Genomic DNA, 27,323 nt, shown 5'->3' with positions numbered 1-27,323 from the left:
GATTGACCCCCACGATTGGCCGATCGGTGAACGCATTCCCGCTTTGGTCTACAACCTGATTGTGCATTTTGTAAACAAATTAACGATCTTTTAATTTTGACGGCTAGCACAATAACAGCCAATGAAAGATTACTGATAAGATGTACAATTTTTGCTTTTTATTTGAATTTGTTATGAATATAGACAATTACAAAATGAAATACCAGGAAGCTCCCTAGCAGAAAGAAACTCATTAGAACATAATAAAATGGGAAATGCCGGGGTTTTCAGATCGGTGTAGCGTTTGTACTGACGATTACATTGGCTCTGCATTTCGTCGAATTGGCAACGGGTTCGGCAACGATTCAGTCCTCCGGCACCTTCCATTGCAGTAGCTTTCCGCGCTCGTATAGGTTTTTGAGGGCGTTGGCAAACTTCTTCTCTGCCTGCAGTTTTAAATAGTGCTTGTAGAGCTGCAGAGTGGTCCGTGCATCCTCGATGGAGTCGTGAGTCTCGGATTGTATCTTTGTGCCTACGTAGTTGCAGGTGCAGTCAGAGAATTGAATCACAGCAAGAAAAGCAAATACAAACCCAAGAAATGCCAAGCCAGAAACCTCAAGGACACCATTCGATGGTGGGGCAGATGGAACAGGTGCACCGTGTCTATTATTTGCTCTGACGGCACATAGATGTTAATGACCCTGAAACGTCAAGAGTGTATAGAGACTTGCTTGTCTGTTAAAATGCAGTTCTTCCCACCTAAAATCATTCTTCAGACCATGCCCCACAAAGATAACACCCACATCTACGAGGTATTTCAATTTCTGATATGAGTACTTAAGGGCAGTCAATCGCTTTTTGCTGAAGTTAGCGTCCAAGTCGCCCGGTTTGATCCCAGAGAACTGGGTTAGGTAGTCCACCACCTTCTCCTGAGTTGAGATGTAATCATCCATGAATGGAGTTCCCTCATTCGCGCCTTGTCTGGAAAATTATTTTTATCCATGTTTTAAGAGAGTCTAATTCGAGTGTAAGATTAAATTACCCTCGAATACATGAAATACGGGCCACACTCATGTGACACGGCTTGATAGTCGCCGTCTTTCCATCTGGACGTATCTCATTCTCTTCCGGATTGAGGGTTACGAATTCAGCATCCATAGCGACAAGGTCTCCTGACTGAGGCATTTCATCCGTTTGCAGCGGCTTGAGTGTGGCGTCTGTATTCACGTTGCCTGGTATGGGGCTTGCCATGTCCTGGTGATGTACAAGATTAGCATTTTGTGCGGTAAAATACAGCATTTAGGGAAGCACCTCTAGAAAGGGATTGGATAGGTTTGTGGGCGAGTCACTGCTGCTCTCCGATGGAACGGTTTCGTCACTTTCGGTCACGGTAGAGCTCGTAGTACTAGCGGATTCAGAGTCATCCTCCACGTTCCTGTAAAACAGTACACAGGGCACTTTCCAATCCAATGTAAACCATACAGATTCTTGTGGCGACACGGGAGAAATGCTAATTAACAACAAAAACAATATCATTCGGTGTAGATCTTTAACATAAAAGACGAACTCACCTGAAATCATTGAAAATATACCATTGGTTCTGGGGGTCCTCAGGGGATTCCGCCAATTTCATGGTGTGATATTGCCGCTGCACATTAATCAGCGACACTAAGTTCTTTTGGGTGCCATCGTCGACTTGGCAGACCACAGCATGTAGGGCGTACGTACGATGGTTGTCCTCACTTTTTGTTGGTGGCTTTTCAGCCTCCTCCTCTTGGTCCGATTTTCCAGCGCCTCCATCTGATTGAGTTTGTACCTGCAGCTCGCCTTGCTCGTTGATACCCATGGTAAAAGTCAATGGAAACCATGACTTCTGGCGTCCATTGGGAGAACTATTGACGTTATTTGCTTGATTAGTGTGCGAAGGAGATTTTCTGCAAAGTTAATAAGATCATATACATGAGATGGCTGTCCTCACTCCGACGACGGTAACTAACCGATCCGGATGCATGAAATGACAGTCGCTTCGGGAACAGTGGGCCCCATAGCGACAAGGTTTACTAGTGCTTAGGGAAGCGGCTGCATCGGCAGATGGCTTTTCGTTGCAGCGGTTGAGTTGGCGCTTCAGGAAGGTTATGTCTTTATCGTTATTTAGGCCACAGTTAATGGCCAGCATTTGGGGAAGGGTAGTGACCTGAAAATAAAGATAGTTATATTCATTACATTCAGTTTTGTTTCAATGTAGACTCTGACTCTGACCTTCACGCTCTGGTTTGTTGGCGAAAACTTCTTACAGTTTTCGCAGAAAGCTTGAATACTTTTCTCCGAGCTGAGAGAACGCTTTAAAATGGTGCCAAAGTTGAAATACTGCTCACTATCTTTAACGTGGGTGGGGTACGACATATTGCAGGCGAGTAATATGTTTTCCTTCGATTTTTCGACCTGGCATTTGATGCAGCGATTTACACAAATTTGCTTGGTCCCAAAGATTTTACTTATTTCCGTTTCTGCGTTGATCTTGCTGCGTTCCCTATCGTCCTCTTTAGAGTTCTCGTCTGGTAATATGTGAGTGGAAGTAAGCTATGGCTTTTAATTTCGGATTTTGTACTTACCACTCATGGACTCATATAACTCCGAAGAACCACTTGTTTCAGAGGGGCTTGTGTTTTCAGCTAAAAATGTACATAGTTTAATATAGAGTTTTAACAAAATGTCTGGTTGTTGTTACCATTTGTTGATGTTTGCACAGATCCGCTAGAGCTGGATGTGTTCTTGCTGGAATCGAAGATTTCGTAATGCATTTGATGCAGAATGAATCGGTTCCAGTTCTGAGGGTGTGCATATATTAAATATGTTGCTAAAAGGCGATGATACTACTTGCCTGTATGAGTGATATTAGATTGACGTTTGATGAGCGGTCCGTGAGAATTAGGCCCAATGCTGAAGCCTCAGGCACAGTGCGAAAAGAGCGCAGGAAATTGCTGGCTTGGCATGGTGATGAGGCTGACAGAAGCGAAGAAAAATATTATACTTTTGGCCAGGTAGATTTAAATGTCAAGCTAACCTGTACTCTTATCCAACATGTTGAAAAGGAAACCCAGTTCGCAGGACAAACAAAACTCCTTGGTGCAGGAATGTTCAATAAGTTTCACACGAAGCGCTTCTGTGAAATACAGTATCTGGCGGAATAGGATAGGATAGATTAAAAAAAGAGTAAGCCACTAAACAATGATTTCGAACCTGCAGCATAGCGTTGCAGTAGGAATTGGGCAATGTGGCCTCCAGTCCAGCGAAACACGTCTGATTATGCTGCTCAAAATCAAAGTCCTGGGTGCCCAGCTTAGTGTACTTCAGCTCGACCTTGCGATACCTTCTTGGAATGATTTTGACACCGTTCTCCGCCTTGGTAACCGTTGCAGTTCCATTTCCATTCGAACTGCAAACGCTTCCCTGCTCAATCACGTACGGAATTTGATTCCGACGAGCGGTGCGCGGGTTTGGCGAATACCCAATGGGTCCCTGCATTTTCATGTTGGTTAGCACCTCGGGTTCGATGGTCTTTGGTCTGTGGTACCGGTATCGCAGCAGTTCCTCCGGCCAGTCCGAGAACCATTGCGTGCCCGTCGTCAAGTGGGGAAGCATGACCGACGAAAGCGGAAAGTTGGTGTCCGTGATGGAGACCATCGGCAGCTGAGGCACCACGTCCGCAAACTCTGTGTTTCGCGAAAAGGGATTAAACTGTGGCTGTGGCGTCTGCACAGCGGCAATCATATTTATATGTCCCGACTGGTCGCCAAATGCCATGGCCTGCGAGGAGGAGCTGATGTCGAAGCTGAGGCACTGGCTGCCATTGGTGTTGATCTGATACATGGAGACACGCGGCTCGCTGAGCTCCACGGTGTCGACCAGCTGGATTTGCCCGTAACTGGACACAACTGCCAGTCGGGACGTAAGCGATGGTAGGAACTTCAACATCTGCGGATCAATCGCCACTTGAATGGGCGAGATAAGGCGCAGCATACGCAGATCGTAAACCATGAGGAAGCGGTCGATCGCTATGTTATTTTGCCGACCGCTGTAGCCGCAGGAGATCAGCAGGTTGCCTTGGACACTGAAATCCGATAGAACATTGGTGTGTGTCTTGATCGTGTGCTGAACACTCAGGCTGTTTAGGTCGCGCAGTGTGACAGTTCCCAGCTGGTCGCCCGCGAAGAGGAATCGCGAATTCTTGCGAAGCACAGTGCAGCCAGCGGCGCCCACATGCTCCAGCCGGGTTTCCTTAAGTGTGCGCATGTCAAAGTCAATGAGCTCCTCCTGCAGTCCTGCCATGACCAGGCGGTGAGGAGATAGCTGCAGCATGGTCACCATTTCCTTCATATTGTTGGATCTACAAGAAGCTATGAGGTCGGGCCAATTTTGGGTCAGAATTTGACATACTTATAGGTGAACTTGGGCAGACCCCTGCGGATCTGGTGGCGCAGCGAGGTCTGCGTGAGCACCAACACTCCGGAGTCCAGGGTGGTGATCTGGCGCACAATATCGCTGGCGTGCACCTGGAAGGAGGTGTACTTCTGCATGGAGCTGGTGTAGTACGAGGTGACATGGCCCTGCGGAAAAGTGGATTGATTAGCAGGCCTGAGTGGCGAGCATGGGGACTTACTCCCTGGTTGCCCATCCAGAGCAGCTCCTCGTAATCGTCGAACGCCACGCTGGAGACCCCAAAGTGCTCTCCGCCGTCAGCGAGCACGGGAACCAGCTCCACGTAGTCGGGGTCCGTGCTGCCGATGTTGAAGCCATTGAAGCTGGGCGAGAAGTGGCCGTTTCCTCGAGCGGATCCCGCGTCGTAAACACCTTTGCAAAAAGTAAACAGAAAACAAAGGAGAAAGCTTAGCTGGCTTGCGTGTGTGTGCGTGTGGCAGAGCGCTGACCCAAAAGCGACCCCCTGACCCACTTAGTATGTCTTCCGAGGCGCCGATTGGCTCGGTTCCACAATAAACGTAATCCATCTGCGGCACGGTGATGGCCTCCCGAGTGTTTATTGTTTATTTTTGGACAAATTTCGCTCAAAACTGCCAGCCGTTTTTGCGTTGCATTGAATAGTGTGACCCTCACAGGTGTGTGACGTAAATACCATCGCTTTCCGAGCAATACACAACCTGTCCAATGCTACACGACGCGACTGTTGGGAGTAAGAAGAAGCACGGCAATGCTGCGTAGAACTGCCACGACTGTGGGATCCGCATGTAAAAATTACGGCCAGAATTGCAAAAAATTCGCGAAAAACCGAAGAACCATGGCCGACCTTCAGCAGATTGCCAGCAACAACGAGCGCGCCGAAGCGCTGATCAACTCCATTGAAGCCGAGGCAAGTATTCCAGCCCAGCAGCCTGTGCGATCCTTTCGATAACCTCCTGCCCACCAGATTTCCGGCATCCAGCAACAACTTGTGGAGCGCCAGAAGCAGGAGCTGATCAAGGAGAACGCCGCACTGGCCAAGGAAGTGGAGGCCGCCCTGGCCCAACTGGTGCAGCTGGAGCTGCGAAATGGCAAGAAACAGATTCCGGTGCCTGGATCTCGAGGATTCTGCACCAGTGCGACGCCAGTAGCTCCACCCGCAGAGGTTGCATCTGCTCCCGCTGCTGAGGCTCCCAAGCCCACCAAGGAGCCCAAGGAAAAGAAGATCAAGGAGAAGAAACCGGCCGCCGAAAAGCCCGCCGCCGCCGCTCCAGAAGCTCCCGTTGACGTGGGCCGCCTGGATCTGCGCGTGGGCAAAATTGTGGAGGTGGGTCGCCACCCCGACGCCGACAGCCTGTATCTGGAGAAGATCGACTGTGGCGAGGCGGTCCCACGCACTGTGGTTTCCGGCCTGGTAAAGTTCGTGCCACTGGAAGAGATGCAGAACCGTCTGGTGGTGGTCATGTGCAACCTGAAGCCGGCCAAGATGCGCGGCGTCACCTCGGAGGCGATGGTCATGTGCGCCTCAACGCCAGACAAAGTGGAAGTGCTAAGTCCGCCCTCCGGAGCCGTTCCCGGCGATCTTGTCCACTGTGAGGGCTACCCACGCCAGCCGGACGCCCAGCTCAACCCCAAGAAGAAGATCTTCGAGGCTTGCGCCCCGGATCTGAAGACCAACGACGACTTAGTGGCCTGCTACAAGGGAGCCGCTCTACATGTTCCCGGCAAGGGCAACGTCGTGGCCCAAACCCTGAAGAACGTGAATGTTAAGTGAACCAATAAGCGAAACAAAAACTTTTTGAAGTGAGCAAATAAACGAAACATCACCTCCTGCAAAAGCTTTGCTTCAAACTAGGGTTCTGCTTGAATCAATACTATAATTCGACTACGGTACTCTCCCTATTTAATCTATAAATCATTCGAATTTTATGTTTCAAACGGTTCGGATCTTAAATAAAAAGTGTAACATAGTTCTAAACCTCTTTAATTTTGATTAAATTCAAATCTTAAACAAAATTTTTGAGAAAAACAATGTGCAAATATGTACATTGTACATAAACAGTTTTTTAGTATTTCAAAGTACTTCAAGTTTTTGGGATATTCTTTCTTCTAAACCGAGTCTTTAAAACATAAAGATGGGTTGCAGAAATCTTGTCCGTTTAAAACACAAATCTTGCTGTTAATGAAATATCTTTAACTTGGAGTAAGCCAACCGAACACAACCCATTGACAATTTGTGTTATAAAGATTGTTGATTGTAAAACAATCCCTATTTTTGTGAATCAGGTCACAGATGATTCACGCTGGCCTCTATGGCAGTCGTGTATGAGATTTAATTTTATTTCACAGGACAGCTTTAAATTTAGGTTTAACAATAACGTCTATTTATATAAGCATGCGTAGGAAAGATTGCACACTTCCTAGACACTTTGGCTGGGTAAAACCCGAGCTCAGCGGTTACGCTGCGGTGGCACTTGGGTGCGGAATACGGCGTTGGCATCGGACTCCACCACAATAGTCTTTGTCATTATGTCATAGCCTGTGCGGTTGTTCTTGAAAAAGATCATCACAACGCAGATCGGGAACAGCAGGGTCATCAACAGGTTCTTGGCCAGGGCACGGGCGAAAGAGCGTATCAACGTAGGCGTCTGGGCCGGATAGAGCAGTGCCCTCATCGGCTCCCGCTGGGGCTGGAGCACGAACTGCGGAAGAGCGGGCGCCTGCAGCGGCATCACCGCCTCCACATAGTGGATGCGGATCTTCATCAGTGACTTGCCTGGCGTGGCACCATTGTACAGGAAAGTCCAAAGCGCCTCGTAGCAGCAGACTGTGAGCTTCGTCAGAAGTTCGATAATCAGCAGGTCGGTGGACATTGATATAAAGTCCAGCGAGATATCGAAGAAGTTCACGAAGAGGTCATCGTCGTCCAGTGTGCGGCGTATAACGTCCTTATCAAAGTCCATGTCGAAAATGTTGACCACCCCGAATGTAATGATGATTTTTAAGACGAACAGAATGAACACGTCGATTGTCTCTGCCACGGCGCGCTTCCAGAAGGGTGCCACCACGTACTCGTAGCCGCCCAATCGCTGTATGGTTTCCTGTTGCGCAGCCTCGTCCAGGACTCGGAAACGATTGAAGTTTTGTGCCGGCGGAGGAGCAGCTACAGGAGCTCTCGGTGGTGCAGCAGGCGCTCCGGCTCCCTGAACCGGTGGTGGAGAAGGAGCCGTCGGAAGTGGCTGTCCAAAGGCGGCTGATTGGAGGCCAGCGGAAGCTACCTGTCCCTGGAACATCGGATAGTTGGCCATCAGGTAGTACGGAAACATTATCATCGCATTTTGGGCAATAGTGGCCTGTTTTGCCCATTCTGCGAGGCTGGCAAAGTAGGCCTCCTTGGTGGACTTTCCCAGGAGCTTCTGCTCCGTCTCCTCCACTTTATCGCCCATTGTTTTGTCCAGTCTCAATAGGTGAATATTTTTATTTGGCTTTGATTTATTTATTTTCCAAGTTGACGTGTATTCCAGGCGAGAGTGTGTCCAGCGATACGCGGTGAATGGCATAATGGCCGTTTCCTGTGAACGCCAATCGAGGCGCGAAAAAAAGAAAAGTTCAAATTTATTTCAGCCTTCCAAATTATTGATAAGTAAATATACAGAGAAATATTAGATATTTATTTTATATAAAAGATTATGAAACTTGAATGCAGCTATCAATTTAATAATTTAAAAATACAAGTTTTAAAGTAAAAAAAAACAATTGCTTGTTTAACAAACGGATAGAAATAAAGTGATATAAATAACAGTATTAAAAAAACTAAACTTTTTTGCAAGAGCAACAAAAAAAATGAATTGAATGAATAAAACATACAAACCCGTATATAAACTTTAAAATGAAATAATTGAATAACATACAATTGTCTGAATATTTTATTATTACACAGTTCGAAGTGGTTTGATTTATTCCTTAGACATAGCAACTTAAAAATCGAATACAATAAATCCGTCGACTACCCAGCCGTGATATTTAAGACTCACATTGACAAACTGGCGTGAATATGTTCTTAGGGATATCAAGCATTTAAAAAGTACATTGCCAGATCTCTATACTTTACATTCACACCCTGGCGTGGACGATTTGTTTATGCATGCGTATCAAATACCTAGCTAATGTTCAAAATAACATGTACATTTGATTGGGAAGTGCATTAAGTTTCGTAGTTCAATTTTAATTAGTTGGGTGTTACACGTGTAGTATGTATTATGGTTTAATTGGAATAGATTTGAACGAGCAGACGCGAATCTTGGTGGACATGAACATCGTTTAATACAAGGGCTTGCTTGACAGTGAATTCTTCTATAAATACGTATAGTTTGCTCCGAATCCTCTCAGGACAACTAACTAAATTGGCAAGTTGTTGTACAAATCGAATGCATATAAACAAGCATCATCGCCTCACATACATGTTGCAACACTGAGACGAACACTCGTGTCTTAAAATTAATTAAAGGAATACAACTACATAAATACACGTTGTATTTATTGCCAGACATTACCGATATTAAGGTTTCCAAATTGTTGGTTCAGATTTGATGGGACTGAGGAGGTGGTGGGGCCGGCGGTGTTAAATCCGACCGATCCCTGTGGCTGGCCCATGTTCAGACCACTGGGCAGGGGCTGCATAAGGTTCATGGATAGGCCGCCAAGCTGTGGGTGATGTTGTTGCTGTTGCTGATGCTGCTGTTGTTGCACCGCTCCAAACAGCGGCATCCCACTGAGAATGCTCTGGTTCGTCTGCATAAGATTCGTCGTAACTCCCTGACCTCCGGCAGCATAAGGACTGCCACCAGTGCTGGGAAATTGGCCCCCAGCGAAGGCATGGGAGCCACCCATGCTCATGGCGGTGGCACTGCTAATTGGTGCGTTGCTGAACGCATTCGGCGCAGCCATCACTGGCGAATTGTACATGCTCACCGAGTTCGGAGGCGTCATGAACTGGTGGGGGATCTGCTGTTGCTGCTGCTGATGCATATAGCCGCCCGGGGCCATGCCCGTGAAACCGCCGAAGTTCATCTGAGGATTGTGGGCAGCCGGCGCGTTGCCATACAAAGCCAGGATGCTGTCCTTGGACATCTTACCGGATTGGTCCTTCTCGCTGCCGGAGGCGCCCAGGGAGCCCTGGTTGAAGAAGTCCTGCTCCTCCTGTGCCAGCGAATTGGGCTTCGAGCCTATCAAGTTGGCGACGTCACCGTTGCTGCCGTTCGGCTTGTCCGGCTGTCCGGCAATCGATTCGGCACTGAGAAAGCTGGTGAAACTTTCGTTATGCAGGTCTTGGCTGGCACTGGTGGCGGCAATGGGCTTGGTGGGCGAGGACAGGCCCAAAAGGTCGCTTTCGCCGGCACTGCTGGCGCCGCTGCTGTTTAGCTGGACGCGCTGCGTCGTTTTAGGGCTGCAGCCGCCGACCTGATTGGGCTTGGGCTTGGGCAACGGTGCGGGCAAGGGGGCGTTTTTCAGGGCCGAACCAGTGGCTCCGGACAGACGCTTGTCTCCACCGCCACTGGCCACTCCACCGAGGCCCAAGGTGGCCTGGGCTTGGCTGGACTTCTTCTTCCGCTTCTGGCGCTCCAGCTCTTCGTCGATCTCCTTGGCCCAGTCCACTTTGGGCGGCGAGGGCGGAACCCACTCGCGGGCCAGGTACTTCTTGTGCTCGTACTTGGCCCGGATGAAGTTCTCCAGCGCTGTGTCCGTCTGCGGGCGACGGAAACCGTCCGGCAGCTGCGCCTCGTAGACGGCGCGTGCCCGCGAATTACCCATCTGCTGCAGGGAGATCACCTGCTCGGGGGTCCAGGTGTCCAGGTTAACGGACTTGACGCGCGATATGTGCACGCCGAGATTGCGATGGATGCCGGCGCAGCGGATGCAGAGGAACATGCCCAGGTTCCAGGAGGCCCAGCGGGGACCTACAAGTGTTTAGGAGAGGTTTCTATCAGCCATCCACAAGACAATAGCATTTTTTGCAGTGCATCTACTTGTGTGGTGTGTATATGCACAATCGTGCGTCACCGAGAGGCGTATCTCACACCCGGGAGTGGAGATCTGCAGACCTGATCTACCTACCCTTGGCATCGCAGTCCACGCAGTATTTGTTATCCTCGTCGCGGAGCATCTGCGTGAGGAGGGTTTGGCATTTCTCCTGTATCAGCTTGGTGCGCTGTCCCGCATTCGAGGAGCTCATTTTCCGTAATTCGTTCGGTCTCTTGGGCCTGCTTTTAATATTTCTGGCGGTGCGCGAGTGTGCGACGTGGCGTGGGCGACGGGAAGAGTTTGGAGCTTATCTCTGCTTCACATGGATATACAACTACCAGCGAATTGACAATTTTCTATAAGTTTTTGCTACCGAAAAAGTAATGCATTCGCACCGGACCGTAGTGCGACGATGGAAAAATACCAAAGGGATTGGTACTAACGCGAAGTGAACATGAGCAAGGCTGTGTCTTGCCATTCACACAGAACTCAAGCCACCTTTTTAAAAAAGTTGTTTACTTTTTCGAGAGAACTATTTTAACTCGTATTACCTACTGATTATGGAAGTTTTAAGGAAGAAAATAGAGGCCTGTATTCTTATTTTGCACAGGAATAATGAAGAAGATGCAAATTGGTTAAATGTACGAGAAAATTGGGTAATTAACCGTCGAAGAGGATTCTCACTTGTTGCTTTCTCTTGCAGGACCTGTGTGCCATGCTATTGGAATATGCCACCTTGGTTCACAGCTCCTTGTGCTCCCAAAAGCAGACCGAGTCCTCGGAGCTGGTATGCCTCTGCCTCAGCCAGATACTTACTTGCATTCGCCAGGTGGAAAACACCATGAAACTGACGTGCAGCTCTTCCTTTTCGGTGGGTAATTTGCCAAGAGTACACATAATATAATATCCTATTAATTAAACCAGGCCAGCCATCAGAACTTGTACTTCTTGGAGCGCATTCGGTGGTGTCTTAAACGCCTGTTGCGTATCCACAGCGAAAGCTCGAACGGCGATGCAGTTGCTCCGGAACGTTCATTCCTAAATCTGGTAGATTCAACCCTGGACACTTTGGGTCTGTTCACCTCCCACAATGAGGAAAACACTGACCCCTCGGATTTTCCGAAATCGCCACAGGAAGTCCTATCCCTCAGTCAAAAGTTGCGCGCCAACATAGATTTGATTTTGGGTCAGTCCCTGGGATTCGCTAACGTAGCTTTGTCGCAGGACAAACGAGCTCTTAGTGCCTTGTGCCAGAAGGTACGTAAACTAAATATATAAATTGAGTAGAGGCCCACTATCCATCCGCTTCCCCAGGTAATCCGTGAGTGCAATGCCTTCCAAGAAGAGTGCAAGGTGCCCAGTGCGTCCTACAAGTCCATACTCAAGCTGAGAGCCATGACTTTGGAGCAGGCGCTTTACCAATTGGAGGACTTCATTAACGATGCACTACTGCGTCTGGTATTCACCTGCTTCCTGGACTTTGAGAAGTTTTCGGTGGACAAAATAAGAACCGTGCTGAGGAACAGCTCGGAAGATGATGCCATGGCTGACGAGTTTATAGCCGACTTTGATGTAAACATAGATCGGGCCACTCAGATAGGCATATTTGCCATTTCCTTTGCCCCGAACTTGAAAAGTATAGCCACTTAATAACATACTAGATCACATTTAACTCCATATTTATGCCTTCGTCAGTGAAAACCATGATGCGCAGCTGTCTGGCCTCCTTTGAGTCTCTGGACACCAGTTTGATTCCGTCTCTGCAGGCCCATGGCTCCGAACTGCTCTCGGACATCTTGGAGCAGCACTTCAACGAGGAGGTGGCCAAGTTCAAGGCGGCGCTCCAGGAGATCATCGACAGCCGCGCCCTTCTTGGATGCTGTTTGGAGATACTGACCGTAGGAATTAGTACCACCGAGAAGCTGTTCGATAAGCAGCGTTTGGAGGACTTGGCCCAAATTTCCTTGTTGTTAGTCGAGCATTTTCAACTGGAGGTCAACCGAAAGGTGCTGGCCGACACGAAGGAGCAAGTGGGAGAGGAGTACTACCAGCAGTTCATCCGGATATTGCGCGAGTGCAAGGCCATTTTGATGTGCGCATCCCAGGTGGAGCCGCAGCGAATTCTCAAGCGCTTCAAGATCCTACGCACGATCTTGCGCAAGCTGCACGGCTGCCTGAGCCTTGGCCAGCAAGAAGATAAGCATCCCAATACTTTCGTAAACCTTTTAGTGGATGAGACGAGCGACAAAAAAGGCGACAATGAAGATTTAACCCAGTTCTCTGGCCTTACAACACGCCGAGGCGGCAGTATTCTCTACGACACAGAGCGTAGGACTAGAGTAAACAGAATTAAGAACAACAAGCTTACCATAAATACCTTGGATATTAAATCGGAAAAAGCCAAACCTAATGGAAATGTTCTGAGAAGTAAGTGGATTGCAATCAATTTATAAAACTAATTTATATTTCTAATGCCATTTGTAGGAGAAAGTTTACGAACTGTTATGTTCAAGCGCCAAAATATAGCTGAAAGCAGAAAACTGTACACCTCGATCAGCAATCAGTCTACAGATCTGGAAATCACAGGTATCAGCAAATTGTTCATGTTTTAATTATCAAGTTTTTCATTAATTACCTTTATTTTAGATATACTAGAGCAACTCACTGGAATGTCTAATGGGTACTTTGAATGCTGAAGCATTTTAACTATTTGTACATAACTTAATAATTCGTTTAATATTTAAGTTCATACCATTTAAGATTCGCAAGTTAAGAATTCAAACGTAACGTACATAGGCACTCGAATGTCATAGGTCAGGTTAGACATACATACGCACAAACATGTATGGTTTCGTGTTGACGGAGAGTGTTGTATCCGAAACAGTTTCGACTGTTGTAAAAGTAGACCAATAAATTCAATAAAATACATAGAAGCCAGAACACATTGTCAGCGCATCGCCTGTGTTTGTTTGACCTTTAAAGGATACAAGGAAAGCCAATATGTGAGGCTGTGATGGTAATCCCTATCGATTTTCCGCTACAAACGCAAACAGGACGTGCAATCAACAGATACACACAGTCATTGCTTGGCAAACAGTAAACACTGGGCAATGAAATCGCCAACCGGGGATAAATCTACTCCGCCTAAAGAGATCAAGGCACCGCGAACTCCCAAAAGTGTTGTGAGCAAAGACAAGGATACGAACAACCACCATGTGGTGCCGCTAGGCATCCTCGTGGTCCTCTGCACTATGTATATCATGGTGGCCGGGTTGCAGCAGAACTACAAGTACTACTTCAAGCCGGGCGTGGCTGCCCTTGATTTGAACCATCGCCCAACCAGTGACTCCCAGCCAGAAGTCATGGATGAGGAGCAGGCTCCAGACACATCTTGCCAGCAGATGGATGTTTTCGGCAGGAAATCGGGTCGAAGTCCATCAGCTCACCCAGTGTCGAGAAGATCTCAAGGCAAGGCTACCAAGCGAACCAAAAATGCCACTGGAAATGGGGTCAGCAAGCAACCTCGATTAGCCACATCCCTGGAGGGTAACAAGAAAAAGGATGCGACCAAGAAAAGCAATACGGCGGAGCCCATTATCTATCTGTTCGCCCTGGTATTCATCTATCTGCTGCTGAAGGCCGCCTCTGATATCAATCAGCACTACAAATCGGTAAGACTTTCAAATTCATCCATTCTGCCCCTGAATAATCCTTCTTCGGCAGCAGAACAAAGGGGACAAGCGCCTGCGCCGCTGCTCTCTGCAATCCTATGCTCAAATCCACAAGCAAGATCGACGGGCTTCAAAAGGTATTTCACCAAAAACTTTGCCAAAATTTTAACTCGCCGGGCCAGGTGCTTTTACACCGTGTTAACGAGGGATCAAGTGAATTGTTATCTTAAAATCTAAATGTATCTACTACTATGTACTGAGTTAGCCAATTTTCTGTACTGTAAAGCACTGTCCACTCTTGGGAGCTAGTTTTCTGACTTTTTCGGAAAATGTATTGTATATTGTGTACCTATAGTCTGCCCTTTTATCTCTATACGTCTCTATCCTACTACCGCACTCTTTCGGGTTCGATAATGCGTTTAATATCTATGTTTTTGAACGACCTCCACTGTTTACCTCCTCTTCACTTCTCTGTGAAACTGTACTGAATGTAAGGTTGTACATACTCGAATATATATTGCTGTCCTATATGTGTGTAAACGTAAAATAAATCAATTACTATGTGCTTTCCTGTGATCAATTTACGTAGCCTGTTAGATTGCGTTTCATTTCTTCTGTTCGAACGGGATTTTCTGCAAACCTTTGCGATCTCTCGCCTGAAACTGACTGATCTCCATTTCCCCATATGCATGTCAAAGTTGAGGAGTCCCCGATCTTCCGGCGCAAGCATGTCCTCGGCGAGGAGCGTTCCGTGTCGGTGGATCGCTACAAGTACACACAAAACGAGGAGGGAGGGTTCACAAAAACTGCTCCGAAGGTTCAGGAGTACCATCACAGGGTCATTTCACCTTTGGCCAGCAGGCCAAGTCACCCGCACCCATTTACGCCTGGTTCAGGAGACACTCGCTTTGGTAAAATCAAACTAAATGTGCCACGTCTCAAAAGACCAACTATTTCCTTCTTTAGAGCCACGCCTAAACCGACGATCATCGGTCCCGATCAGCATTAACTATCAAACGGTTCACGTGTCAGGTCCATATCCACCCGAATTGGCAAGACGCGGCTCGGTGATAAGCCTCACTGGTCAGATTCCAGATTTAGGTGCCATGCCCGGTGGAAGCATTGACCCAAAACGCCGCGTCCGAATGATCAATCGCCATTAAAGTCAAAGTACTATCAAGCCAAAACCCATCGAAACTGCAAAGAGGCTACAGTTTTTAACACAAACATTTTAAATAGCACGCTTTGTAGTTCTTCTTAATGCGTTTCTTTTAATCATTTAATTAAGTTATATTATTCAAGTGTTTTAAAAAACGTACAAAGAATATTCTTCTCGAAGACACCGAATTTACGCCCACCTTTTGCGGGGAGTGAGCCAACGTTTGCCATCCTATTGTACATTATTCTACTTAGGGCAAGATTAAAAAAATCTTAGTCTAGCGTAGTGTTTAGTTTGGAATTCAGTACCTATGATGTTACCATTAACTACGAACTAACTACGAACTTGTGATGCTCATTACAATGACAATTACATACAGTTATGTATCTAGGTTAAAAGACCTGCGAAGCGGATGAAAGGGTGCAAGAACTTAACTACTGCTGCTAACGCGTTACTGGATCGGGGTGCGGAGATATGGTCGAGCGGTCCCTACGGCTAATACACGTATTCTACAAGGCTTCCGTCTTCATTGAATTTTGCGCTAGTTTCTCCTATTCCATTAAATATTAAAATAAATTACGTATTTTAATTGCATGTGGTTGGAAGTTCGGCCCTGCGCCGCACTCAGCTCAGTTCGTTGCCCTCGTAGAGGCTCTCGCAGCTCTCTAGCAGTCGCAGCACCGGCGAAATGTCGTAGGGATACAGCTGACGCGACACCAGGCGGGATATTTGCAAGCGCAGACGGATCAGCACGCCCATCGCCTCGTCCAGCATGGCGCTTCCCATGCCAAAGGTGTGACAACTGTGCACGAACATCGTCCAGTTCATGCGGATGTACTTGAGCAGGCGCAGCAGGTAGAGCAGAAAGCAGGTCTCGTTGCTCACCAGCAGGTCCAGCAGCAGGTCCGAGCTGTTCGACGTCATCTTGAGGAACTCCAGGAATGTGTACACCGGATTCAGCATGGCCACCAGCTCTGGAAAAGCATTGTTGCGAAACGAGATGCCCGACGTGACGTCCAGCGTGCAGACCATGGCCTCGATCAGATGGTCGTCCTGGTCGTCAAAAAGGTGGATCAGGATTTTGCTAAAGTGACACTCCGGATGGAACTCTAGCGTCTGCTTGATGAACGTCTCCAGCTTGCTCAGCACATCGCGGATCGATCGCTCTATGAGCATCATGTCTTGGAAGGCATCATAGTCGCTGGAGTCGATGGAGGAGTCGGAAGAATCGCTGCGAATCTCCTTTACCGTTACCGCTATTGACTTCAGCACCAACAGAACCATCTTTTGAAGCAGCGTTTTGTCCATCTCTATTAGGTCCAGCGAAGCCTCGCCCTCCCCGCCGTCCTGTATGCCATCTCCAGATCGAGCCGCATGGGCCAGGCTTACAGTTCCATTGGCATAGACTAGTGGCCTGCCATTGTAGCCGATCAGGCTAACCATGTTGTCTGGCTGGCGACGCGGCAACGACTCCAAGATGCGGAAGCCACGTACGTGGCAGACGATCTGGTGCGCTAGTTTGCACGTCTCCTCGGGCAGCATGTCCTGCAGCGCCAGCGTGGAGCCATAGCACAAGGCCTCATTGAAGAGGCACAACATCTGCTTGTACACGGTGCACGACAGACTGTGGCTGAGCAGCAGCTCGAACTTGTCCAGTTGGGCGTAATAGGGCCGCGTCTCGTCGATAGACAGGTTGGCCTTCACCGAAATGATGTTCTCCCACAGCTGAAGAAAGTTGAGCACACAGTGCTCGGCCGCATCCTGGTGCGTCGGCGCCATCAGTTCTGACATGTTTTTCACCAGCGTAGGCCACTTGTGCTCCAGTTTTTGGATGGTGATGCACTTTAGGTGCGTCGTGTCAAAGCTCTCCGAGTCTGTAAGCGTGACCACATGGCAGCCGCTCGGCATGGTTGTGGACTGGGGAGCGGGATGCGGTTCGTAGGCGACGTTCATCTCCTCGCCGAAGTGCCGCCGGTGGCGGTCGCGATTGTCCGGCGATTCCCGCTCCGCCTCCCGATCCCCCTCTGTATCCTCGCGAAACTGAAGCGCAAAGTAGTTGGTGGCCAGCGGCTGCTCCTGCACGGGAAAGTGCATGTAGCTTACAGAAGCCTCCGTCGAAAGAGGCACAACTGATGAGGCAGCGCTGGCACTATTCGCCGCCGCCATCCAGTCGTCGTCCAGCGGGTGGATCTCCATGTCCTTCCACTCGACGATGCGCTTTATAATGTCCAGGCTGAAGTGGATCTTCTGCACGGCCGCCTGGTCGAGCTGCTCAAAGTTAAACAGCTGGTCGACGATCTTCTGCAGCCACTCGTCGTTGAGCTCCTGTTTGGCAATCACCAGGAATGCGGCTAGCACACGTCCCGCCAGGAATTGCACGTAGGAGTTGTCGTAGCCAGCCAGTACGATGATCTCGTCGATGAGCTTGTGGTCATTGCGAATTAGCGCGTCGCAGACGTCCATTATCCGCGTGCAGATAAAGCCCTTGGCATTCTGCTTCAGGTAGATGTCGAACAGAAGCTGCAGGTTGGACAGGAACTGCAGCAGCTTATTGGTGGGCCACTCGCGCAGGTAGGCTATCCGCTTTTGGCCGTTGGTGTCCTGTGAGTAATGGGACTGGAATGGCTTACGCAGCGTTCGCTCAGAGACCCCGCACAGGCACTGGCGGGTCAGGGACTGCTCGAACTCCAGCATGTCGTCAATGGATGTCGCTGCTGTCGTGGGAATGCAGTTACTCCTGCTGCTCAGGTGGCTGCTATTGCTGTTAGTCGTGCTGAGGGACAGCAGGTCAGGCAATTTGGCCGCCCGGTCTACCTCATCCTGGGCGGATTGCGGTTGGCTGTGTGGCTCTGTGTCCCCGTTTTGTGGCAAGATATTGTGCAGCAACTGGGCGTAGGACGCCGCTCGGGAGCTGCTTGGCGTAGTGGTGGGCGAGTTGTTGGCGCTGCTGGGCGTGGACAGCGAGTGCGTGGAGGACGAAGAGAGCGAGGAGCACAGGTGGCTGTTGCTGTTGGCGTCCAGATCCAGAATGTCCGGCGGTTGAGGCGGCATCGCTTTGGAACCCACCTTGATCTGCTGCTCGATCTTTTGGCGCTTGGTCTGAGGCTGCTCATTGGAGGCGGTGGAGGCGGCGACCGTGGAGCAGGGACAGACGTCGCCCGATCCGACTCCAGATCCGGCTGCGGATGTGGTGTCCATTCTCCTCGGTGACGTACCCGACGTACTGGGAATAACCCGCGACCGGGACCAACTGAACTGCAAGCGAAATGTCCGGTTGAGCAGCGAATCTAAGCGGCGGCTCTCAGCCACATACCTATATATGTACCTATACCGATTCCGACAAACAGCTTCCGTGCTACGCGCACACAAGGTTACGTGTGCAGACGCTGCTGCCTGGCTTCTTGGGTAGATTTTTGGGCGTTCCTATGATAGTCTTTTTTCCTGGAGCGGGTGATGGCCTTCTAGCAGCCACCAGACGCACCGACTGCTCCTCCAAACATTTTAAACGGCCACAATTCGATTTTCACACACTTGTTGCTCTCTTCGGGCCAGCGACATGTCAATGTTTGTATTAGTTTCACTCCACTCGCGCTTCGTTTTGGGCCCTGGCAAAGCGTTTAGGTGGGTACTTCTTTTTTCCCTTTTAAACAGCCTCTGATTGTTTTACTGGCGCTGCTTTTATTTTGGTTTCATTACACTTTATTATGTGGGAAAAAACAAAAATTAAGTGCGCGTCGCCATCTTTTAGCGAATTTCAGCCACCTGGTAACCCTACTCTCGGAGAGTTGCCTAATTGTTGTTAGTACTGGCGTTAGCGGTAAATTTATATCATAGTTCACCACCAGGTTAGAACCTTTGCTACGTGCTTATTCATTTTTCGTCAGAGTAATTTTACGTCCAAGTTCAAAAACGTGAATAATATTTTAAGAACCAACATTGGTCTACAACATTTGTTCTTTTTCTTGGTCAAAGTCTAAGCGCAACAAAAGTTGAAAGGATTTTACTTGCAAATAACTAAACCAAACTTAGAATCAGTATTCAGTTCGAAAAACAGCTAGTGGTCGAAAAATCGTATTATTTGTGTCTGTTTCCGAAGTTTTCAGAGTTCATCAGCAATACGTATAGCACGGTCATACTGTCATTCAGGTGCGCTGGTTGAAAATATGAAAAAAAATTAAATGCCAACTCAGTTAACCTATCGAGTATTGATAAAATTAAATTCGAAATTCAGAACAAATTAAAAAATGTTATTTTCAAGCGTAGAAGGTTATATGTTAAAAATCACAAAAGAAATAAGAAAAAACAAGGAAGAACGCTATAGTCGAGTACCTTGACTATCAGATACCCTTTACTCAGGTTATGGGACCAAAGGGAAACGGAGATATGCAAGCAGCAAAGCGAGATTGAAATGCGCCTTCTACCCGTGATCTCAATCAGGGTATTCCCTAGTTTCAGCAATAAACGGAACGACCCTAAAAGTTCCCTGTTGAATTTTAAATTTTAAGATGTCAACTGTTTGTTAGATTGTCAAAGTGCCAGTCTGTGTTTACCAAAGATTATGTTTAAAATTAAGAAAAATGCCGAGAATAAGCCAAAAAACTAAACTGTTAGAACTGCTAACAGCAGCATCCTATCAGATATCCTTTATTTGCATATTTTATATTGTATGGAACAGCTGATTAACAGCTGACCAAATTTCAACAACTCAGCAATTCAACAGTTTCCCAGTCGTAAATGACAGCATTCCAGCATGCGTTCTTTCATTATAAAATGGCATCAAAAAGGTGTTCCGGAAGTGATGAGTCTGTCCATTCTTTTTACACGGGTGCGGGACAAAAAAGAATGCACCCGTTGCATGCTTCTGGAAGCATATATGTGGAATGCACCTGGAAGTAACAAACTAAACACATTCTGGGTGTACTCTTTTTTAATGCACCTGGAAGCAACATACTAAACACCTTCTGGGTGTATTCTTTTTTAATGCACCTGGAAGCAACATACTAAACACATTCTGGGTGTATTCTTTTTTAATGCTCCTGTAACATGTACCCAGGAATGCACCTAGAAGCATTCAAAAAACAAATATCTGGAAGTTTTCCCCAGGAATACATAAAACTGGATTTCAATTTCATATTTATTTTCATTTCAATATTCAAGAACGCAACTAATTTTTAATCGGAGTAACTCCCCTTTTGTACGGTGCTTTGGTGCTTCCTTCTTGTTTATGTACTTTTGTCATTTACGCAGTTCAGTCCTTGGTGTGCCCATTCATTTTTTGCGATTCTGAAAAATATAAAGCAAATTGAATATGATGTATTTTGAAATATGTGTATATACATTACAAATATACAATATGTTTATTTTGTATGTACAATTTACACACAAATAGTTATTATTTTATTTGTTTAATATGTTTTTAGTTTGAATGTTCAGTGTACAAGTTATCCAACCCGTGAAACGGTTCCACTTATGGAATTTATAAACAAATTTTTGAATTCAATCTCAGCTATGTTACCCTTGCCTTCAGCGACATTGCCTTTGCCTTTGTTTAAGATTCTGCCTTTGCCTTTGCCATTCACTTCGAGGGCCGCGCTTGACCGTCCTGCTAAGATAAATAAACCAATCGTAAAGTAAACACAAGCTTCCGTTTGAAGCCCAAACTTTTCCGTTCAAAGCCCACAGTATTGCGTTCTAAGTTCAGAACGAATTGCGTTCCGATTTTCAATCAAATTGCATCGGTCAGCATAATTTCATTTCACAACGAGATGCGACAGTTTCAGCATAAGCTTTTATTTTAAACAAAAATTAAAGTTCTGGAAGCTTAAGAAAAGGAAAGCTTCTGGCCGAGGTTCATTGGATAATTTTTTAGAATTAAGATTCAGTCCGAGACCGCGATCGGTTCACAATTTTTAAAAAGTGTCTTGTATTAATTGCATTTAAGAATAAAGGTTTATCACCCAAGTTTTAAAAATAAAAAATAAATTTTTTTAATTCATCTATTAACGACGAATTTAATTTACATGTACTGTGTTATTTTATTGTGTTCATATTGAACTAAATTATCTACACTTTACTTACCTGTGAAAATATTGATGTAAAATTGGTGGCAGAAAGCAACAAACTTTTTCAAAACACGTGGCACGAACTTCACTTTTCAGAACTAAAAATGAAACTGACGAGAAATGCAAGAGACAAGAAAAACCGCTCGCTTCCTTGCATGTTCCCTTTTGTTTTTATTATTTGTTAGTCAAGAGAACAGTTCCGAAAAAAGAGGATTGTAAAAAAATGGGCATCGGCAACCTTCGGGTTTGAGTTTGGTTTTTTTACATTCCCACTAAAATGCACCTGGACGAACTATATTGAAATACACCCAGATGGCACCCAAAAGACTGCCCCCAGCACGCACAGTTGCTACACCCAAAAAAAAAATCGCCCTTAAATCAAGAAATTCGCCTTTAAATCAAGAAAATCGCCTATGATTTTCATCCAACGGCGACTCACCTTTATTTTAAATAAATAATTTTCTTGAATTTATGGTTTGCCATTTCTGGAAATAATGACAAATTTTTCTTAAATGTATGGTAAAAAACCTTAAAATTAAGGAAAAATTTATTAAAATAAGAAAAAAAATATTTATGATGTAAGAGATTACATCATTTTACACCTTACATTTGAGGAATTTGGTTGGTTTTGTATACCAATGTTGAATTTTAAATGGATAAAACCGTTTCTAATTTTAATGGCAATTATTACATGGGAATACTACAGTCTGAAAATTTTTATATTTACCTGAATTTATTAAAGATTTATTTTATATAAATACTTTTAATAAACATATAAATAAATATCACAAATGGAAAAATCCTTACCTCAGACAACCCCGGCGTGAACTCGAACCCGCAAGTGGTCACACACCATAGCCAGACGTCTTAACCATTCGGCCACGCGTGCTTCTTGTCATACAATGACTAAAGAGGGCTAAGGTGCTTTTGGTCCAGCTTTAAGCATACAAATAACGTTTATTCTAATCTAAACCTTTTTAACAACCGTTTAAACAACTTGGTAAATAGAAAAGTGAAACTAATAAGAATAAAAATTACATAAATTAAAAAAAAAAAAAATAATAAATAAACAAAGGGTACACTTGCCGTGGCGTGGGCTCGAACCAGGTACTTTTGTTCGATTGTTTATTGACCGGACGTCTTTACCAGCTAGACCACCATCAAAATGTATAAAAAAAAGTCACTTTCTCTTAAAATATGGGTATTTCTTTCCTAAATTTAAGTAAGAATTTACCATTATTTCAAGAAAAAAAATCAAGAAAAACTCGCCATTAATTGAAGGAAAAAATGGGATTCTTCCTCTTCTTCATTACAAAAAAAAAAAAAAATTATGGCGAAATTTTTTCTATAATCAAGAAAATATTTCTTAATTCAATGGCGTTTTGAAATCACGGGCGATTTTCTAATATTTATGGTGATTTTTTTTTTGAGTGTAGTTAAAATTGCATGCGTGCTGTTTTGCGTAAAAAAGATACGACCCAGAACTATTTCTTTCGGAATACGTTCCCGAAACGGGTGTTTGGGCATGCTTCTGGATGCATTATTCTGAAACACTTCTAGAAGGCACCGCAATAGAATGCACCCAGCACGCACATTTGGTACGACCCAGAACTATGTTTTTTTTAAAACACGTTCCGCAACTTACGACTGGGTTAGGGTATACCCTGAATATATGGTTATGTGGGCGGTAGACAGATTTAAGCGTTATGCGCGTTAAAGTGGGCGTGGCAAACTTTTTTTTGAATCAGTCGATAGGTATTGACGAGACCAATACATTTTAGTTAACATTTTTTATCTAGCATGAAATTTGTAGGCGCCACAGGCTTGGGCGGCTTGGGCGGCTTGTGGGCGTTAGAGTGGGCGTGGCATATTCGCGAAACAAATTTGCGCTGCGTACAAGGCTACGGAAATTAAATCTGAGATCGCATTTCTCTATCTTTGATAGTTTCTGAGATATCCACGTTCATATTTACGATTTTTTGAAGTTTTTTGGCGGTTTGTGGGCGTTAAAGTGGGCGTGGCAAACTTTTTTTTGGGTCAATCGATATGTATTGTTACATTTGTTGTTACATTTCAGTTAAAATTTCTATTCTAGCATCAAAACTGTAGGAGCCACAGTTTTGGGCGGTGTGTGGGCGCTGCGCAGGAATCTCAGGAATCTGCATGCCTAATCCCAGTATTGTAGCTCCTAAAGTTTCCGAGATCTCAGCGGTTATACGGACAGACGGACATGGCTAGATCGACTCGTCTATTGATGCTGATCAAGAATATATATACTTTATGGAGTCGGAAACGTCTCCTTCACTGCGTTGCAAACTTCTGACAGAAATCATAATACCCTCTGCAAGGGTATAACAATGCTATGGCTTACAGTCACAACTATGCTGGGCGTACATCTAGCAAGTAAGGCTGTGTAAGACATTGAACTTCCAGGATTCGAAGACGCTTAAATCATAGTTTCTTTGCCCCGTTTCTTTTTACTTAAACGCTACAATCATAAAACTCCGAATATGCGAACTAAATGCAGTACCTGCATATGTACGTATGTAGGTTCGTCTACCCTTAACAAGATAACAATAAAAATTATTACAAAATACTAATGATGTAAACGATATACAAAAATATATATTTGCGTATACAAACACGATCCCGTATATGTTTTTGTTAAATACAAGTACAAACGTCTTGATAAGATTGATAAAAAACCGGATTTACGATTAGAACAACGAAGCCGGCCGCAGCGAGTAAATGAACAAAAAATGGTGGTAATGGTTGTACTGGTAATGGTCGACTCCTTCGATGATCGTGCTCAGCTAACGATCCTTGGTCGCGGAGCCAACGAGGATGGCACTGAGGGGCTCTGAGTCGCCAATGGAGACTTCCGCTGTTCGCTTCGATCTATAAATTGGGTATTGACAACGACGATGTCGCCTCCTCGCTGAGCGGCACAATATCCTTAAGGAATGGATTCGGCGGCATCGCCACCAGCATATTAACAGAAATAAGCAATGGGTGTACCAGCTTCGGGTCAAGCACCATCAGCGGTACATCCTCATCCTTCTGGAGGCTTATGGAACAGATCCCAGACGTCTGAGTGAAGACTGGCTGTCGCCGGGGGTTAACCGAGGTCACTGTGGTGCGCACCATTATCTTGCGCTTCGGGTGCAGGCTGAGCACCCGGTCGAGGCCTTGATGATTACGACGAATGTTCAGACTGCGGGTGTTGTAGTCCATTAGCAGTATAAGCTCCATGCCGTAGTTGAAGCCCGACCATCGCCACATGTGAAAGCCAGGCTCAAGCAACATACGTCCACATCGCATGCAACTCTCAAAGAATTGCTCGTCGTTCAGCTGCTGGGGAATGCTGTGGGTGCGGATCACAATACAGATTTTAATTATGAAAATCTTTTCCTTGCACAAGCAAACTCTTGAAAATACTCACGAATCCTCTTGCCCGTGATCGATCCGCAGTAGGGCGTCCCAATGGTTGTGGATGTGCCTGTAAAGCCACTCCTTGGGTATGATGTTGTCATTGAAGATGATTTTAAGGTTTATGTATTGAATGGTCAGGTACTGGGTTCGAAGCTTTTGGAAGACCTTAATATACGGCTGCCCCTCGGGTGTTGCCAGGAACGAGCGCTCCTTCGTGCCCCTGGTGAAGTATGCCCACTGGATGACATCTCCGCTGTGCGTTTCCACGCCGGCATTGACCAAGAGCTCCTGCGCCCCCACCGCATCCGCCCGCTGCACGCGGTCCTCTGGATCGTAGTCGGGATGCAGGCACAGGAACATCCAGGTGCGCAGTAATTTGTATAGCGCGAACTCCGTCGGCATCAAATACAAATCGGGGCTGGCGGTCAGCGCACTCATCAGGTCGATAGAGATGTGCCGCAACAGACTCGGCTGCTTACTGTAGATGCCTGGCAGGTTAATCTGAAACCACTCGAAGGTGGACTTCTTTAAAGCACCCACACCGTATTGGAAGGCGAGATCGTAGTAGTGGATGGCCGTCTCCGGGCTGATGTCGTCCACCATCACCGCGGCACACTTGTCGATGATCCCGTCCAAGTGGAAGAGCTTGGCCGTGGCCAGCACCGAGATCACGTCCGCTAACATAATCTGGATCTCATCGGAGTACATAGATCCAAAGACGGCGTCCAGGCTGGCAACGGTTATCTGTTTGTCTAGGATCGTGATCTCAATAAAGTTCGGTTGCGCCTCCTGCCAACTCCCGTTGAACATTCTGTAGAAGTAGGGACTCTGGCTCAGGTAGACCTTGTGCAGGTGCCACACTTTATCCAGAGCCTTGACAGCCACATCAGAGTTTTTTTCCTCCTTAAAGAGTGTCTTGTATATGTAATGTGTGTTGGTAAGAAGCTTTTTCCTCCTGGGGAGGATACGTAATGGTTGGTCCTAAAAAAATTAACCACTTACATCTTGGGTTGCGTGGTGTCCAGCTGGGTCTGCTCATCCTTGACCAGCGAGGAGTCCGTGCTTCGCTTCCGTTTCCGCCGATTGCTTAAAACCTCCGCTGCGTTCATATGCATGGAGCTTACGATCTGACCCATGGCTCAGCGCAGGATTCCTCAGTCTGAAAAGACAACTATTTGTACAAAAAAAATCAGCAAACGTATACACTTTTTAACCTTGCCAAGTTGACGGACTAGAGTTGTGAACGCTCCTTTTTTTAAAGTCGTTTTAGGAAACTGACGTTTACATAAAAGCCAACTTTCTATTCTTGTCATTGGCTTTTGTTTTTAAGGGAAAAACTAAAATAAAGAAGGCGTTGCCTAAAATAAAATTGATATGCGTACATATGTATATCCGATTCAAAAAAACAGGACCTTTTAATTTAAATGAAAAGTCTGAGACTTCTTTAACGTTTGTTGCTTAAATCTGTCTGCCGTCCACATTACCATATACTGATATCGCGAGTAGGTGGCGCTTTACAATCCCTTGTATATCTCCTATTTATTCGTATATTAAGTTTTTTATTTTGAATATAATATTAGAGATCTGAGATCAGGAAACATTTCTTTCATATTATTTTATCACATATTTATGTTACGATCTTTTTTAGGGCCATCATACTTTCATTCTCCATCTAAATAAAAATAGATATTAGCAAAAAGTCAAAACAAATTACAAAACACTTACTTTCCAATACTGAAGTGAAATTATGCTGTTCCTCTTTATAAGTTTTAAATTTAAGTTCAGTTCCAAAGTCGACGTCAACGAAAATAGAACGTATAATAAAACTCTGTCCAAACAATAACATAGAAGGAAAACTTCTAATAAAATAAAATAAAACAAATTTAAAATTAAATTAAATAAAATAATTAGTTAAACTAACCACATATAATTGGCACAGTCGATGCGGTCTGAAAAAAAAATCTGTTACGTGGGCATATTAGTGCCCGAGTCCTGACAGGGACTTGGGCCGAGGGAGGGGCGTCCGATATTCTGGCACCATTTGCCGGCATAAGCTACGTCGTATTCGGGTCGTGGAATCTTGGTAAGCCTCTCTCCTCTCCAACATAACGAGAATAAATATTAAAAGTGCCTGGAAAATAATATTAGTCATAAAGTTCGTTAGTCATCAGTCCACACTGCCCAACAAGCTTAGCTGTCGCTTGATCGCAATACGATCGGGCTGTGTTTTGGCCAAATTCCCTCCCCTTCACACTTTCGTGTGCCAATGGATTGTCGCGGGCCGCGCAATACGATCCCCTATTGTCAAGGTTGTCCGTCGAAAGTTATGTCATTGTTCTTGACCTACTCCACTCCTTGATGACAATAGCGGCGCTGGTTCGAAGCTGCTGGCTTCCGTCAGCAAAACACCCAAATGGATTCTCTTCCTTTCTCTATTTGTCTAAGGTCCTTTATACCAGACTAGAGCTTTTAATTGGCTGCGGGTATGGATCGGCTAAACTAGGTGTTCCCACCTAGAATTACTGTTTCTTGATATCTGCTATC

At 45.9% G+C, this 27,323-nt stretch overlaps 8 protein-coding genes across 13 annotated transcripts; 3 read left to right on the top strand and 5 right to left on the bottom strand.

Annotated features, from left to right (window-relative positions):
• Positions 1 to 136: 136 nt before the first annotated feature.
• Positions 137 to 5,096, bottom strand: PAN2 (PAN2-PAN3 deadenylation complex catalytic subunit PAN2). Its single transcript, XM_017085514.4, has 16 exons — positions 4,931 to 5,096; positions 4,640 to 4,830; positions 4,417 to 4,586; positions 3,220 to 4,366; positions 3,044 to 3,158; positions 2,861 to 2,982; positions 2,708 to 2,807; positions 2,592 to 2,651; positions 2,239 to 2,534; positions 1,977 to 2,173; positions 1,551 to 1,913; positions 1,291 to 1,489; positions 1,022 to 1,233; positions 739 to 960; positions 571 to 680; positions 137 to 511 (listed from the first exon to the last, which is right to left on the bottom strand). The coding sequence occupies exons 1-16, from the start codon at positions 4,983 to 4,985 to the stop codon at positions 345 to 347; spliced, it is 3,726 nt and encodes a 1,241-aa protein (XP_016941003.3). The 5' UTR covers positions 4,986 to 5,096; the 3' UTR covers positions 137 to 344.
• A 74-nt stretch (positions 5,097 to 5,170) lies between these two features.
• AIMP1 (aaRS-interacting multifunctional protein 1) lies at positions 5,171 to 6,412 on the top strand. Its single transcript, XM_017085515.4, has 2 exons — positions 5,171 to 5,344; positions 5,402 to 6,412. The coding sequence occupies exons 1-2, from the start codon at positions 5,186 to 5,188 to the stop codon at positions 6,206 to 6,208; spliced, it is 966 nt and encodes a 321-aa protein (XP_016941004.3). The 5' UTR covers positions 5,171 to 5,185; the 3' UTR covers positions 6,209 to 6,412.
• Positions 6,413 to 6,716: 304 nt separating this feature from the next.
• LOC108017820 (protein FAM8A1) lies at positions 6,717 to 7,935 on the bottom strand. The gene has a single exon (XM_017084970.4). The coding sequence runs from the start codon at positions 7,878 to 7,880 to the stop codon at positions 6,885 to 6,887; it is 996 nt and encodes a 331-aa protein (XP_016940459.1). The 5' UTR covers positions 7,881 to 7,935; the 3' UTR covers positions 6,717 to 6,884.
• Positions 7,936 to 8,342: 407 nt separating this feature from the next.
• Positions 8,343 to 10,851, bottom strand: LOC108018002 (stromal membrane-associated protein 2). Its single transcript, XM_017085352.4, has 2 exons — positions 10,549 to 10,851; positions 8,343 to 10,391 (listed from the first exon to the last, which is right to left on the bottom strand). Exons 1-2 carry the CDS (start codon positions 10,664 to 10,666, stop codon positions 8,971 to 8,973), a joined length of 1,539 nt encoding a protein of 512 aa, XP_016940841.3. The 5' UTR covers positions 10,667 to 10,851; the 3' UTR covers positions 8,343 to 8,970.
• An 85-nt stretch (positions 10,852 to 10,936) lies between these two features.
• Spt (Spitting Image) lies at positions 10,937 to 13,397 on the top strand. The gene is made up of 7 exons (XM_017085351.4): positions 10,937 to 11,096; positions 11,159 to 11,326; positions 11,380 to 11,712; positions 11,770 to 12,091; positions 12,151 to 12,882; positions 12,940 to 13,041; positions 13,102 to 13,397. Exons 1-7 carry the CDS (start codon positions 11,016 to 11,018, stop codon positions 13,149 to 13,151), a joined length of 1,788 nt encoding a protein of 595 aa, XP_016940840.3. The 5' UTR covers positions 10,937 to 11,015; the 3' UTR covers positions 13,152 to 13,397.
• A 142-nt stretch (positions 13,398 to 13,539) lies between these two features.
• Positions 13,540 to 15,875, top strand: LOC108018003 (uncharacterized). 2 transcript variants are annotated; one of them, XM_017085355.4, is made up of 4 exons: positions 13,540 to 14,126; positions 14,182 to 14,263; positions 14,825 to 15,037; positions 15,093 to 15,875. In XM_017085355.4, the coding sequence occupies exons 1-4, from the start codon at positions 13,566 to 13,568 to the stop codon at positions 15,287 to 15,289; spliced, it is 1,053 nt and encodes a 350-aa protein (XP_016940844.3). In that variant the 5' UTR covers positions 13,540 to 13,565; the 3' UTR covers positions 15,290 to 15,875. The 2 variants fall into 2 exon arrangements, with proteins under 2 accessions (XP_016940844.3, XP_016940843.3); XM_017085354.4 differs by having other exon boundaries at positions 14,179 to 14,263.
• On the bottom strand, positions 15,371 to 19,056 carry lin (protein lines homolog). 2 transcript variants are annotated; one of them, XM_017085349.4, is made up of 2 exons: positions 18,599 to 19,056; positions 15,371 to 18,540 (listed from the first exon to the last, which is right to left on the bottom strand). In XM_017085349.4, exon 2 carries the CDS (start codon positions 18,481 to 18,483, stop codon positions 15,910 to 15,912), a length of 2,574 nt encoding a protein of 857 aa, XP_016940838.2. In that variant the 5' UTR covers positions 18,484 to 18,540; positions 18,599 to 19,056; the 3' UTR covers positions 15,371 to 15,909. The 2 variants fall into 2 exon arrangements, with proteins under 2 accessions (XP_016940838.2, XP_016940839.2); XM_017085350.4 differs by having other exon boundaries at positions 18,611 to 19,056.
• A 4,914-nt stretch (positions 19,057 to 23,970) lies between these two features.
• On the bottom strand, positions 23,971 to 26,886 carry LOC108017867 (protein germ cell-less-like). Of its 4 annotated transcripts, XM_065863602.2 has the most exons (6): positions 26,701 to 26,886; positions 26,505 to 26,638; positions 25,994 to 26,451; positions 25,782 to 25,938; positions 24,790 to 25,734; positions 23,972 to 24,711 (listed from the first exon to the last, which is right to left on the bottom strand). In XM_065863602.2, exons 4-6 carry the CDS (start codon positions 25,913 to 25,915, stop codon positions 24,246 to 24,248), a joined length of 1,545 nt encoding a protein of 514 aa, XP_065719674.2. In that variant the 5' UTR covers positions 25,916 to 25,938; positions 25,994 to 26,451; positions 26,505 to 26,638; positions 26,701 to 26,886; the 3' UTR covers positions 23,972 to 24,245. The 4 variants fall into 4 exon arrangements, with proteins under 4 accessions (XP_036669932.3, XP_070851062.1, XP_065719675.2 ...); XM_036814037.3 differs by lacking the exons at positions 25,994 to 26,451; positions 26,505 to 26,638; positions 26,701 to 26,886 and having other exon boundaries at positions 23,971 to 24,711; positions 24,790 to 25,682; positions 25,782 to 25,916; XM_070994961.1 differs by lacking the exons at positions 25,994 to 26,451; positions 26,505 to 26,638; positions 26,701 to 26,886 and having other exon boundaries at positions 23,971 to 24,711; positions 24,790 to 25,724; positions 25,782 to 25,913.
• Positions 26,887 to 27,323: the final 437 nt, after the last annotated feature.

Source organism: Drosophila suzukii, chromosome 2R (genome assembly GCF_043229965.1).
Source record: "Drosophila suzukii chromosome 2R, CBGP_Dsuzu_IsoJpt1.0, whole genome shotgun sequence".
Classification (NCBI taxonomy): Eukaryota; Metazoa; Arthropoda; class Insecta; order Diptera; family Drosophilidae; genus Drosophila; species Drosophila suzukii.
Note: the sequence above shows the minus strand (reverse complement) of the source record. Positions and strands in the feature narration are given on the sequence as shown.